Source organism: Ambystoma mexicanum, chromosome 1q, assembly GCF_040938575.1.
Source record: "Ambystoma mexicanum isolate Mex_15411 chromosome 1q, UKY_AmexF1_1, whole genome shotgun sequence".
Classification (NCBI taxonomy): Eukaryota; Metazoa; Chordata; class Amphibia; order Caudata; family Ambystomatidae; genus Ambystoma; species Ambystoma mexicanum.
This window is the reverse complement of record NC_090922.1, coordinates 812,186,310-812,199,886: the sequence shown is the minus strand read 5'-3', so window position 1 is coordinate 812,199,886 and position 13,577 is coordinate 812,186,310. Positions and strand designations below refer to the sequence as shown.

The 13,577-nt window shown below is 47.0% G+C and overlaps 1 protein-coding gene across 1 annotated transcript in view; it reads right to left on the bottom strand.

Annotated features, from left to right (window-relative positions):
- Positions 1 to 13,577, bottom strand: part of LOC138536951 (uncharacterized) — a 56,558-nt gene that overhangs the window by 33,576 nt on the left and 9,405 nt on the right. Inside the window, exons 2-3 of the mRNA XM_069641415.1 lie at positions 5,123 to 5,175; positions 2,580 to 2,618 (exon numbers count right to left, since the gene is read on the bottom strand). Coding sequence (XP_069497516.1) covers positions 2,580 to 2,618; positions 5,123 to 5,174 — 91 coding nt within the window. The 5' untranslated portion in view covers position 5,175. The remainder of the gene's footprint in view (positions 1 to 2,579; positions 2,619 to 5,122; positions 5,176 to 13,577) is intronic.

Here is a 13,577-nt window from a genome sequence, read left to right as displayed (position 1 = left end):
ATACTCAGGTCACTGTAATTGAATTTAAAGTGGACAAAGAAGGACATGCTGGCTGAAGTAATCACATTACAATACTAACAACCGCTTTATTAACCCATACAATTTGACTAACATTATCGTCTTCCAGCAGACGTACAGTATAAATCGATGGGTGGGGCCGTAGCATGCCAAGTCATGAAGCCAGAGCAAAGCAAGAACTTGGACGTTAGCCTGCCCCAGTAAATAAAACATCCAGAGGGGTTTATTGGTATTAGCATCCCCTCATGTTTACCGGGATGCTAATGGTTGTTCTTTTTTTTAAGTTGAGAAACAGCACGGTTGCAGTTTCTCAATTTAAAAAAAATACAAACCAAGATGGCTGCCATGGATAGGGAGAAGGGAAATACAAGTAGTCCCTTCTCCCTTTCCATGCCGGCCATTGCCATGACGGAGATGGGCCGGGAACACCGAATGACAAAGGTGCGCAAGGTAAGTGGGGCAGGAGTGGCTGGACAATGTGCACATTTGGGGTAGGGGTTTCAGGAGAAGAAGGGGAAAGGAGGTGCAGGGCCATCGGTGCACTTACCATAATTCCTAGCGGGAAGAGGGCAGTCCCCTGCTTCAGAGGAGACTTGGGCCGGTGCTTTACCATGAGGTAAACACCCTGTTCCGAGCCTCCTGATTGGCTTGGAGGCAGCCACCACCCCTCCTTCCCCCGTTGGGTGCTAATTAGCAATGAGAAAATGATGTAGGAAATGTCCAATTGGAGTGTTAGCAACAACTTCCTTCTTGATCCTCAAGACACAAACTAGTTTCATGGAGGCAGAGTGTAAATAAATAATATAGTGCAAGTGCTGTGATTACCCATAGGCATGTGCGGCACAGCTCCTTCAAGTTCAACACCATGGAATTTCCAGGAACCCAACCAGGTAGAACTGTACAGGTCCTTCCCGAGGAACAAGATATGAGTTTCTACTGGGCTCGACTTCGACTTTGCATCTATATAAAGATAGGTGAGTAGACACTTGCTCTCATGCTCCGTCTCCCCTTCCTTAACCCCTACCTGCCCCTCCACAATTATAGTCTTCCCCTCGGCAAGCACTCACACTTTGCGCTCTGAAACACTTGTGTACGAGCGCGATATAAATAAAATATCACATCATATCTTCTCAACCTCTGCCTCTTCGGAGTCAGACTCCCTCAACCTCTCAGTAGTCCAGCTGCACAGCCTTCAAATGTAAGAATAGGTTGCCAAAGTGGCCACTGTGCAAAACATGCATGTGCTCAAGGTGCCTAAGGTGTCAATGTGCAAAATGCAAAACAAGACACAAAGACAAACAAAAGGATTCTCACAAAACACACACAACAGGAAAGGGTTCTCAAAGCACATAAAAGGGAGAGAACGTTACTGAGCACAGCGCAGGAAGACTTGTCGGGTTCACAAATACAGGGTTCTCTCTAAACACAGGAAAGGGCAGGTGTTATCAAACTTTAAAACAATTTTAGGGTGACACAAAGGAAGCAAGAGCAAGAGAAACATATATTTTCAAAAGGAGTAAGGCTAAACAGGGAAGATTAGTGAGGGACACGAAGAACACCCACAACCAGACAAAAGGGCGTGGAACGTGGCACAGGAAAAACAATAAAAACACCACTAGAAGCTAACATACTCCTCCAAAACACTCATTAAAGGACCCCAAAACGCCTAAAAAAACAACAGCAATTTCTGAACCCGTCCAACAGCCAACAGCCACATAAATCCCGCAACTGTAGCAGAAAGCAAGCTTGGGCTTTTAAAGGTCCCCAAACCTGCTTTACACGTCTTAGGGCCGCTGATTGGCTGGTGAAACTCCCCTCTCGTGTTTCTGTCATTGCAATTGGATGGCGGGTCTTCTTCCCCCCTCCATGAGATCGGTGGTGGGCTTCAATCCTTGGGAACTCATACAGGAACCCCACGTGGTGGGTTAAACCCTCTCATAAAAGCTAAAGGTAAAGGGCTGACAACTGGGCGTGGGGGGGGGGGGTTGTATGTGGTCCAGGGGGAAGGGGGATGCGAATGAGAAGCACATGGGGAAAATGGGCGACAGCAGAAAATAAAAGGATTTCTGACAAGTGAATTGGTACAGAAGGGCATAGAAACGCTGTTTTTTCATTGTTGTGTGATGTGTCAGAGGCCTTCTTCAGGGCAGACAAACGTAAATGATGGCTAAAAACTTTGCAGCAATGTTTTGCTCTTACAAGACCATTTTTGTGGGCACACGAGTGCGACTTTTTGAATCAGGCATGGCGTAATTAAAACGTAATTGTATGCAGAACTCGGTATGCCCTATTAGCACACAACACAGTGAGTAAAAGCCCCACCACCTCTGAGCTCTGGGGTCTCAATCCAGTTATCGTGTTGCCGTGTGCATCTTACTACCTGGTAAACATACTCCGGGGTATGTTATGCTTATGGCTAATCAAACAGAGAGCAAGACAAATGGGAGCAGATGGACAACCTGAGCATAATGGGGTCTTCCTCTGTGAGGCAGGTGGTTAGATATGGCCTCCACACCCTCCCCCGGTGAGCAGAGACAGTGAGGGAAAAGACTGGTTCTTACCTGGCTCGGCGTTCTTGCAGACTTGCTGGAGGACTGGCACTAGGGGGAAGAAGCAGTAGAGTTATTATGTCCATAGTGGAACATCACTCAAGGAAATGGAGGACTTATCAGCTCATGATTTTTGGTACCCCCAATGCAGTAGCCATGGCCACGCCCCTTATATACACTTTAAAAGCCTGCCATAGCATTCCTACGGAGTCAACAGTCCTTGTATTCAGTGCGAAGTACTGTTGTGTGTGCTCCCGGAGTGTTGCCTCAAAAACAATGTCTTGCCATCAGGGACGTCATTTCAACAAAATGCCAGGGATATGGGAAGTGACATCATATTACCTTTGAGCACTGATAACGTCATATGAAGTTATGTAATTTGACCCTGCATACCCAGTGTCATCACAGGAAGTGCTGCTTCAAGCAAGTACATTTTACCTGTTTATGGATGAAGATGGCCGCTCCACGCACCTTGGTGGAGTAGGATGTGAAAAATCTGTTATTGCCTGACATTTTTCCATAGCTATTGAATATCCTACCTTTGGCAGGCGTTTCCTTCCTGCAGGAGCAGTATTTTGCTCGTATATTTCTCTATATATACGCTAAGAGCTTCCACGTCTTTATTGGGTTGCCCAACCCCCTAATGTTCCAGCTCATGATTTTCAAACGCATCTTCGAAATGTGTGCATCCCGTGATCGTGATCCCTAGACCCATGGCAAGTAAGGTGTACTTTTTGCAGTTCTGGAGTGTGAGTGCTAAAAATTACGGTATCGGCCAGTCACATTTTAAATTAAAGCTTTATCCCCCCTTCCTCACCCAAACTTCCCTTAGTACCCTCCCAATCCGGGAAATGCAACCTCAATTTACTAACCCCGTCAAAACCTAACACTGAAGTTTGCTACTTAGCAAGGGGGTGACTTCTGTAGCCTGATAATGTCTAACATCTCACTGTTGGTTGGTCAGATCCTGTTTTGCTATTATTCAATTTAACATTCAAACGTATATCATTTCAAGGAACCTGCGATCACTAAAGCATATGTCTTTGTCCATGGCTCTTCCGCACCCATCGGATTTAGATGTTATGAAGTGCTCTGTAATTCAGGCTTGTTCTAAGTTTCATGAAGGCATGCAGACAGCAATGGATAATATTGCCCCACTCCATGTTAAAATGATTCATAAAAGGCCACCGCTCCTTGGCTCACAGGAGAATTAAACACTCCGAGACAAATAGCGAGACAATTAGAACAGACATGGCGTTTAAGACCATCTGAAGACAATGTCATTCTTTTGAAGTCTGCTCCTAGACAGACAGTACTCTTTGAGTATTATTACTAAGCCTAAACAAATGTATTATTCATCAGTCATTGAATTGGCCTCAAATAAGGCGAACACCTTATTTTCGCTACTGACAGTAATGCCAAATCCTTGCATATCTAATCACTCTCTGTCCACCAAATAGAGCTGTCAGGACTTTGCACAGGTTTTCTCTGAGCAAAATTCCATTATACTTAATAAGATCCCTTTTGGTTTCATTTGTCTGATTTAATATGGTGCCAGTTGGCAGATTGATGGGGATTTTTCTCCCTATCTGATATGGAAAACCTTTTTTTTTTACTGACCAAAACAAACCTACATATTTTGCTGATGACCCTTGTCCGGATCCAAAAATTGAAGAGTTTTTCTTGCCCCTTTTTTCCTTCAATTGATTCATCTCTCGGTGGAATAGGGTTGTTTTCTAGACTCGTCCACTCTTGAAGAAATCTAATGTGGATGCTGACTGCCTGGCCAATTATCGTCCAAACACTTCTCCCCCTTTTGTAGAAATAATTAGAGAAAATGGTTGCGGACCAATTGAACGTTTGGATGAAAAGGGAACCTTTACTGGCTGTCTCCCAATCTGGTTTTCGAGCAGGGTGCAGTATTGAAACTGCAACTCTAAACATTCTTGATGATATGTTCCAAATTTTGGATCATGGATGTGAATGTCTTTTCGAGATATCGGCCATATTCGATAGGATTGACAATGAGGTATGCCTGGAAATGCTTTCACAGCGAATGGGAACCAGAGAAAGGGGTATCAAGTAATACTGTCCCCATGCATAATGTCGCTGGAAAAAACCTTTGGCGACATATTTGGTGACATTATGTATGGGGACGGGTTGCAAGATGTCCCCTGCTCCCCTTTAAAAAAAAAAAAAAATCAGGGGTTGCCGGGCTGTCCCCCGCATGTTCAATTTAATAATGTCTCTACGAAAAAACAGGGAAATTTTTGTCAGGGGACATTATTACATGGAACCGAGAAAAGGTACTGGATTGGATACGCTCATTACTCACGAATCGTTATCATTTAGTATCAATTGGTCAAGAACGCACAGACCCCCCTTCCCGCGCCATTTGGGGAATTGAAGTTTGAGATGCAGATAATACCAAACCATTTTATGCATGGTAATTGACAGTTATTAATAGCCACATTTGAGCCTCATTTATCTTTAAACATATCAAATAGATGCTCATTGCAATACTCAGGGCAACAGTTCAATGATCACGCACTCACCTGCGCCCATGAGGGGCATAGATGCCAGCAGGAGCAAACACAACTGCGCCATCCTGCGGAGGAAAGTAAGAGTTACTGTTAGTGAGAGTCAAGTGGTTTCACGCCCCCCTAAGCACAACCTTACGGTATACCTAGATGCCGGGTAAGCAAGGGGTACGTTGACCCACTGGACACAGCGAGCACAAGTATTTCTACTGCCACAATGCTTTGCCACGGTGTTGCCATATGTGTGATACTTGTGCCGACTTGTGGGACTCAAGGGTTGTGCTCTGATGGGCTACATTTTAAGGAGTAGAGCTGAGATGGGGCTATCATGGTGAGGAGGTGCACATGCGCTACACATGAAGGCTCGTTTGCTAGCCGTTGCCACGTGTTAAAGTGTAGGGGTAATCGCTTGTAATGAGAGAGCTGGGGTTATATGCCGAGGCACAAGGTGAATTGGGGCTTCATTTCAAGGCTCGCAGGCAGGGGTGGACTGGGAACCAAGAGAGGCCCAGTAAATAATGATGAAAGTGGCCCCATATTACACATTTTCAGCAGGTCCTACCTTGTTCCTATGGGAACATTTGGGAATAAAATAGAATTACCTCACAAAAGTGGCCGACAGTGCAGAGGCCTGCCGGGAAATCTCCAGAGTTCCCTAAAGGCCAGTCCACCCCTGCTCGTAGGTGGCCTGGGGTTAGACATTAAGGGAAAATGATGAGCTGCTGTGATCTGGGCTCAGACTCGAGATAGTTCTACATACCAATGAACAGAGGTTAGCTGGTAGTAGCTATCATGGCTCAGAGGTGAGCTAAAGCTAGCTAACTATATATTGTGGTGAAGAGGTGGTATCACCCAAGGCACAGAGGTGGGCTAGTGCTACGTGATAATGCAGAGTGGTGAGCGGATGCTACCTAACAGGAAATGGGGTGAGGTAGTGCTACATAACAATGAACAGAGGTTAGCTGGTGCTAGCTATCATGGCTCAGAGGTGAGCTAAAGCTAGCTAACTATATGTCGTGGTGAAGAGGTGTTATCACCCAAGGCACAGAGGTGGGCTAGTGCTACGTGATAATGCAGAGTGGTGAGCGGATGCTATCCAACAGGAAATACGGTGAGGTAGTGCCACATAACAATGTACAGAGGTTAGCTGGCACTAGCTATCAATGCTCAAAGGTGAGCTAGAGCTATAGCGATACATATTGTTGAACTGATGTTACCATCCAAGGTACACAAGTGAGCTAGTGCTACATAAAATATGTAAATGTGAGCTGCTGCTATCTATAACGAGCTAGTGTTCCATCAAATGTATAGGGGTGAACTGGTGCTATTAAGGCACAAAGATGAGCTAGTGCTGCATAACAATGTATAGAAGTGAGCTGGTGTGATCTATGAACGCACACAGGGGAGCTAGTGCTGCATATCAATATATAGAAGTGAGCTGGTGCTATATATGAACGCACACAGGTGAGCTAGTGCTGCATATCAATGTATAGAGGTGAGCTGGTGTTATCTATGAACGCACACAGGTGAGCTAGTGCTGCATATCAATAGAGGTGGGCGGGTACTATCTCTGAAGGGGCACAGGTAAGCTAGTGTTGCATAGCAATGTATAGAGGTGAGCTGGTGCCATCAATGCACACGGGTGAGCTTGCGCTGCATATCAATGTATAGAGGTGAGCTGGTGCTATCTGTGAAGGTGCACAGGTGAGCTAGTACTGCATATCAATTTATAGAGGTGAGCTGGTGCTATCTGTGAAGGTGCACAGGTGAGCTAGTGCTGCATATCAATGTATAGAGGTGAGCTGGTGCTGTGTGTGAAGGCGCACAGGTGAGCTAGTGCTGCATAGTAATATATAGAGGTGAGCCGGTACTATCTCTGAAGGTGCACAGGTGTGCTAGTGCTGCATAGCGATATATAGAGGTGAGCTGGTGATAACTCTGAAGGTACACAGGTGAGCTAGTGCTGCATAACAATGTATAGAGGTGAGCTGGTGATATCTCTGAAGGCGCACAGGTGAGCTAGTGCTGCATAGTAATATATAGAGGTGAGCTGGTACTATCTCTGAAGGCACACAGGCAAGCTAGTGCTGCATAGTAATATATAAAGGTGAGCTGGTACTATCTCTGAAGGCACACAGGTGAGCTAGTGCTGCATAGCAATGTATAGAGGTGAGCTGGTGCTATCTGTGAAGGCGCACTGGTGAGCTAGTGCTGCATAGTAATATATAGAGGTGAGCTGGCACTATCTCTGAAGGCGCAGAGGTGAGCTATTGCTGTATAGTAATATATAGAGGTGAACTGCTACTATCTCTGAAGGCACACAGGCGAGCTAGTGCTGCATAGTAATATATAGAGGTGAGCTGGTACTATCTCTGAAGGCACACAGGTGAGCTAGTGCTGCATAGCGATGTATAGAGGTGAGCTGGTGCTATCTGTGAAGGTGCACTGGTGAGCTAGTGCTGCATAGTAATATATAGAGGTGAGCTGGTACTATCTCTGAAGGCGCAGAGGTGAGCTAGTGCTGCATAGTAATATATAGAGGTGAGCTGGTACTATCTCTGAAGGCACACAGGCGAGCTAGTGCTGCATAGTAATATATAGAGGTGAGCTGGTACTATGTCTGAAGGCGCACAGGTGAGCTAGTGCTGCATAGCAATGTATAGAGGTGAGCTGGTGCTATCTGTGAAGGCGCACTGGTGAGCTAGTGCTGCATAGTAATATATAGAGGTGAGCTGGTACTATCTCTGAAGGCGCAGAGGTGAGCTAGTGCTGCATAGTAATATATAGAGGTGAGCTGCTACTATCTCTGAAGGCACACAGGTGAGCTAGTGCTGCATAGCAATGTATAGAGGTGAGTTGGTGCTATCTGTGAAGGCGCACAGGTGAGCTAGTGCTGCATAGCAATGTATAGAGGTGAGTTGGTGCTATCTGTGAAGGTGCAGGTGAGATGGTGCTGCATAGTAATATATAGAGGTGAGCTAGTGCTGCATAGTAATATATAGAGGTGAGCTGCTACTATCTCTGAAGGCACACAGGTGAGCTAGTGCTGCATAGCAATGTATAGAGGTGAGTTGGTGCTATCTGTGAAGGCGCACAGGTGAGCTAGTGCTGCATAGCAATATATAGAGGTGAGCTGCTACTATCTCTGAAGGCACACAGGTGAGCTAATGCTGCATAGTGATATATAGAGGTGAGCTGGCGCTATCTATGAAGGCGCAGAGGTGAGCTAGTGCTGCATATCAATGTATAGAGGTGAGCTGGTGTTATCTCTGAAGGCGCAGAGGTGAGCTAGTTCTGCATAGTAATATATAGAGGTGAGCTGCTACTATCTCTGAAGGCACACAGGTGAGCTAGTGCTGCATATCAATGTATAGAGGTGAGCTGGTGTTATCTCTGAAGGCGCAGAGGTGAGCTAGTGCTGCATAGTAATATATAGAGGTGAGCTGCTACTATCTGTGAAGGCGCAGAGGTGAGCTAGTGTCAGGATACATCCCTGGAAGTTATGGCAGAAGTGGATGTTTTCGCCGCGGAGAACCTTCAGTTAGCAGTCCAGTCCTCCTCCAACATGGCTGCCTTTGTTATTTAAGCAAGCCCCGCCCACCTCCCGGCACGTTGTATCTGTGTTATTTTTCCCTGTGATACCAGCGCTCTGCTAATACTCCGTTTTAGCTCCTTCAGTGCCTCCTGCAGTTTTACTCCTACCCGCTTGCCTTTACCTCAGTTTAACTTTGCTTTTCCCTACTTCCCTAGTCCTTTCACTGCACTTGTCCGTTACGCCTTCTCAGTCTTTTCCTTTGCTTTCGGCATCTTGCCACTCGTACTAGCGGTCCGCCGCCATCCTCGCGTATCTAGGTGTTCCTCCGTGTGCCTTTCATGGATCCAACCGTTTCTGGTAAGTAGGGACTTTAACTGCTTCTCCCTCTTTTCCTACCTTTCCCTCTCTGCTCGGACCGTTTCCCCGTTCCAGGCTCTATCCCTCTTCTCTTTCCTCCCTCATCGCTTCCCATTGCTGCTTACCTAGTATCCGGCCAAGTCTCCACGGATCGGTTCCTGCCTTCTTTTCCTCAAGCCATCTTCACTTTGGTGGACAGAACGAACTTACTTGATTCACAGTTTCCTGGGTTCACTACGGATCACTCACTACCACACAATTGGAGAGTCTCATATTCAATACAATCTCAGGAAGACGACACAGGGTTTTTTACCGTCCATCGGTCTTTTCCCTGTCGCAGGGCCTTGGCTCCTCGAGGCCCCCCACGACAGGTCCCACTTCCTGTCGAGGTGGCCTCCAAGGGAGCCAGACCCTACTTGCATGACAGGAGGTCCAGAGACAAGTCTACAAAGGAAGATCCCAGAACTCTCCGAAGATCCTCCAAACACTCCAAGGACAAACAAGAGGAAGCCTCATGTGAGGAGAAGAGTGGTGAGGGTGAACAGCCTGACAGAATACAACGCCCAAACAGAATCATGGCTTCCCTTGAACAGTATCAAGAGCTGGTGGCAGCATTGCAGGGGCTAACCCTAGAAGTCCAATCCCTGAAAACCGAAAATGCCGCCCTATGCCAACAAGTGGTCCTACACAGGGACGACCAAGGAGACCTACCACCCATGCCTTTATCCTTCGGAAAATATGATGGCTATCCAGGCGGTCTAAAGGAGTACTTAGACGCCTGCCACGTATACTTCGCCTTTCGTCCCCACGCCTTTGAAACCGCCAGAGCTAAAATGGGGTTCCTCATAGCCAATCTCACCGGAAATGCATTGGCCTGGGCCACACCGTTGGTAACAATAAATGATCCTGCACTGGCTAATTATGACTCATTTGTGGACCTTTTCAAGGCCAGATTCGATCGTCCTGAGGTTCTGTACACCTCTTTTGAAGCAATACTAGATGTAGAACAAGGTAACACGGATGTACAGACCTACATATCTCGCTTCCTGAGACTAGTGGCGAAGACAGATTGGCCAGAATCTGCCAAACAGACGATCTTTCGGAGGGGACTTAAGGATGAGTTGAAGGATGAGTTAGCCCGAGTGGCTCGACCTCCGTCCTTTCAAGATCTCATGTCACTCACTCTCCAGTTAGAGTATCGTCTCAACGAACGCCGCCAGGAAAGGAGAAGACCTCGTCTCAGCCAGCCCTCATCCAGCCCGGCTCCTCACCCTTCGAGGGAACCGTCCACCCAAGAGGAACCTATGCAGATAGGGGCAACCCGAGGCCCCCTCATGCCTTCAGAACGCAAAAGACGCAGGGATTCGGGCCTCTGTATGTATTGTGGCTCTTCAAAGCACCTCCTCAGAGATTGTCCGGAAGTCCCTCCGAGAAGGAAGGAAAACTTCCACCCTCGGTCCTTCGCAAGGGAGGTCTCGGGGGAACAAGACACAGTCCTTGCAACCTTACCAGACCAACAGAATTAAGAGAGGATAACAGCCTGATGGTATTTCAAGTCAAACTCTGGACAACCAAAACTTCATGTGTGGAGGTCTTAGCCATGCTGGACTGTGGTGCCGCAGGGAACTTTATGGACGAAGGATGGGCTCAAGAACAACAGATCCCCTTTAGGCAGAAGGAAAGGCCCATTCCGGTAGAAGGAGTGGATGGAGTGGACCCCCCTGTCCTCAGGCCCAATCCAATCCGAGACGATACCCTTACGTTTGGATTTGGGAGAGCATCAGGAAATGCTGGTATTCGATCTCATTAGAGCAGCCCACTTTCCCTTGGTGATTGGAATACCCTGGCTAAGAAGACACAATCCGCAAATAAACTGGACTACCAACTGTGTGCGTTTTGATTCTTCCTACTGTGAACAGCATTGTCAATCAGCCCTTCAAGTCAAAAGAGAAGACAAGGACAAGGGAACCCCTCTACTCAAGGTGGTCTCATCGGTTCCCCGTCAGTACCAAGAAAATGCTGAAGTCTTCGAAGACACTACACCCAAACTCTTACCTCCTCATCGGCCAGAGGATTGTGCCATAGAACTGACCCCGGACTCTGTTGTCCCATTTGGCAGGATGTTTCCCCTATCTCTTTCCGAAAGACAGGTCTTAAGAAAATATCTGGATGACAACCTGCAGAACGGTCTAGTACAGGAATCAAGGTCTTCAGGGGGGGCTTCACTGTTTTTCATTCCTAAGAAGGACACCACCGAACTACGTCCCTGCATAGACTACAGAGGGTTAAATCAGATCACAATCCGCAATCACTACCCTATGCCTCTCATAAGGGACATCCTAGAAGCTGTTAGAGGTGCTTCTTACTTTACCAAATTGGACCTTAGAGGAGCCTACCATCTCCTCAGATTGAGGAGAGGTGACGAGTGGAAGACCGCATTTCGGACCCCATTCGGATTGTATGAATACAGGGTTATGCCCTTCGGCCTGGTAAATGCCCCTGCGGTCTTTCAGAGGTTTATCGACAAGATTTTCTCCGACATGTTGTTTGTTTCGGTGGTCGTTTATCTAGATGACATATTGATATATTCTCAAGAGCTACTGGACCATCGTGAACAAGTCAAAAGAGTGTTACATCGGCTCCGAGCAAATCACCTCCTGGTCAAACCAGAAAAGTGCCAGTTTGAAGTGACCTCCGTCTCTTATCTAGGTTATGTCCTCTCGAAGGAAGGGATCAAGATGGAACTCGGAAAGATAAAGGCTATCCTGCACTGGAAGGAGCCAAAATGTGTCAAGGAGATCCAGTCTTTCCTAGGTCTGGCTAATTTCTATCGTCAATTTATCCCCAACTTTTCTAACTTGATGTTACCCATCACAGGTCTCCTTAAAAAAGGGGTTCAGTACGCCTTTGGACCAGAACAGAAAGGAGCCTTCTTACAGTACAAGGAGCTGTTTACCTCCGCTCCCATACTAGTGCAACCAGATCAAGCAAGACCGTTTATAATGGAAACCGATGCCTCGGGTGGAGCAGTGGGAGCCATTCTATTGCAAGAGGCAGAAGACGGTCTCACGCATCCAGTAGCGTATTATTCCAAAACCCTGACCAAAAGCGAACAAAACTACTCTGTTTTAGAAAGAGAACTACTGGCCATCAAACTGGCATGCCAAGAGTGGAGACACTTGTTACAAGGAGCAGCGCACCCATTTCAAGTACGAACTGATCATCGTAACCTCAGAGTGTTACAGCAGATGGAGTGTACCAACGCCCGACATGCTAGATGGGCATATTTCTTCTCTCAATATGACTTTAACATCACTTATTTACCAGGGTCAGAGAACAAAATGGCAGATGCCCTCTCCAGATGTCAAGGAGAAGAAACCAACCATAATCAAGATCACGATCTCTTGTTTCCCAACCTTAAGATCACGGCAGGTGTCTCTCTCTTTTTGCAAGAACTTACCACCCAATACGGTTCACTATCAACCATTCCAACCACTGTCAATCTGGCCAACGATGGTTTGTACTACCACAGTACTGGGTTGTTTCTCCTGTCTAAAGGACTTCAGGAACAGATCCTCTCCTGGTGTCATGATACCCCCCACGCTGGACACCCCGGTATCAAGAAGACCCAGGATCTCATAAGCCGAAGGTTCTGGTGGCCAGAACTCCACAAGGACGTAGAGAGATACGTTTCGGCCTTCCCGATTTGTGCTACCAACAAATACCAAACAGGCAAACCATTGGGCAAGCTGCAGCAACCTACCCTACCCACCCAGCCTTGGGAACACGTGTCTACGGATTTTATTGTCGATCTACCGAAATCAGAAGGAATGACCGCAATCATGGTAACTATTGATTCACACAGTAAGCTGGCCCACTTCTCAGCATTAGAAGGTCTTCCGTCAGCTCCAAAGACGGCTTCAGTCTTCCTCCGGGATATAGTACGCTTGCATGGCCTGCCTCGAACCATCGTCTCGGATAGAGGTACCCAATTTACCTCCAGGTTCTGGACATCGTTGTGTCAACAGTTGGGGATTCATAGAGCACTGTCGTCCGGCTTTCACCCACAGAGCAACGGTCAGACAGAGAGACTTAATGCCGGACTTGAGCAGTACTTAAGATGTTTTTGCAGCAACCGACAGGAGAGCTGGTCTTCCTACCTCGCGCAGGCCGAGTTCGCCTATAACAACAACTACCACACCTCGACTAGAATGAGTCCTTTCTATTGCACTTATGGTTACCATCCTCAGCAGATGCCTTGGTCCGGAATGCAACCCACCAAATCTCCTGCCATAGATGACCGGTTATCAGAACTAAAGAAAGTACATAAGTTGGCGAGAGAAGCATTAGAGGACAGTCAACTAGCACAAAAGAAGTGGGCTGACAGAAGCAGAAGACCCAATCCAGATTGGAAGTCCGGACAAAGGGTCTGGTTATCCACGAGGTATCTACCCAAGTGGATACACACCGGCAAGTTTGCTCCACGATATCTGGGTCCTTATCCTATTGTGAAAGAAATAAACCCAGTGGCATACGAAATCCGCCTGCCTAAGAACCTCCAGAGAGTACACCCTGTTT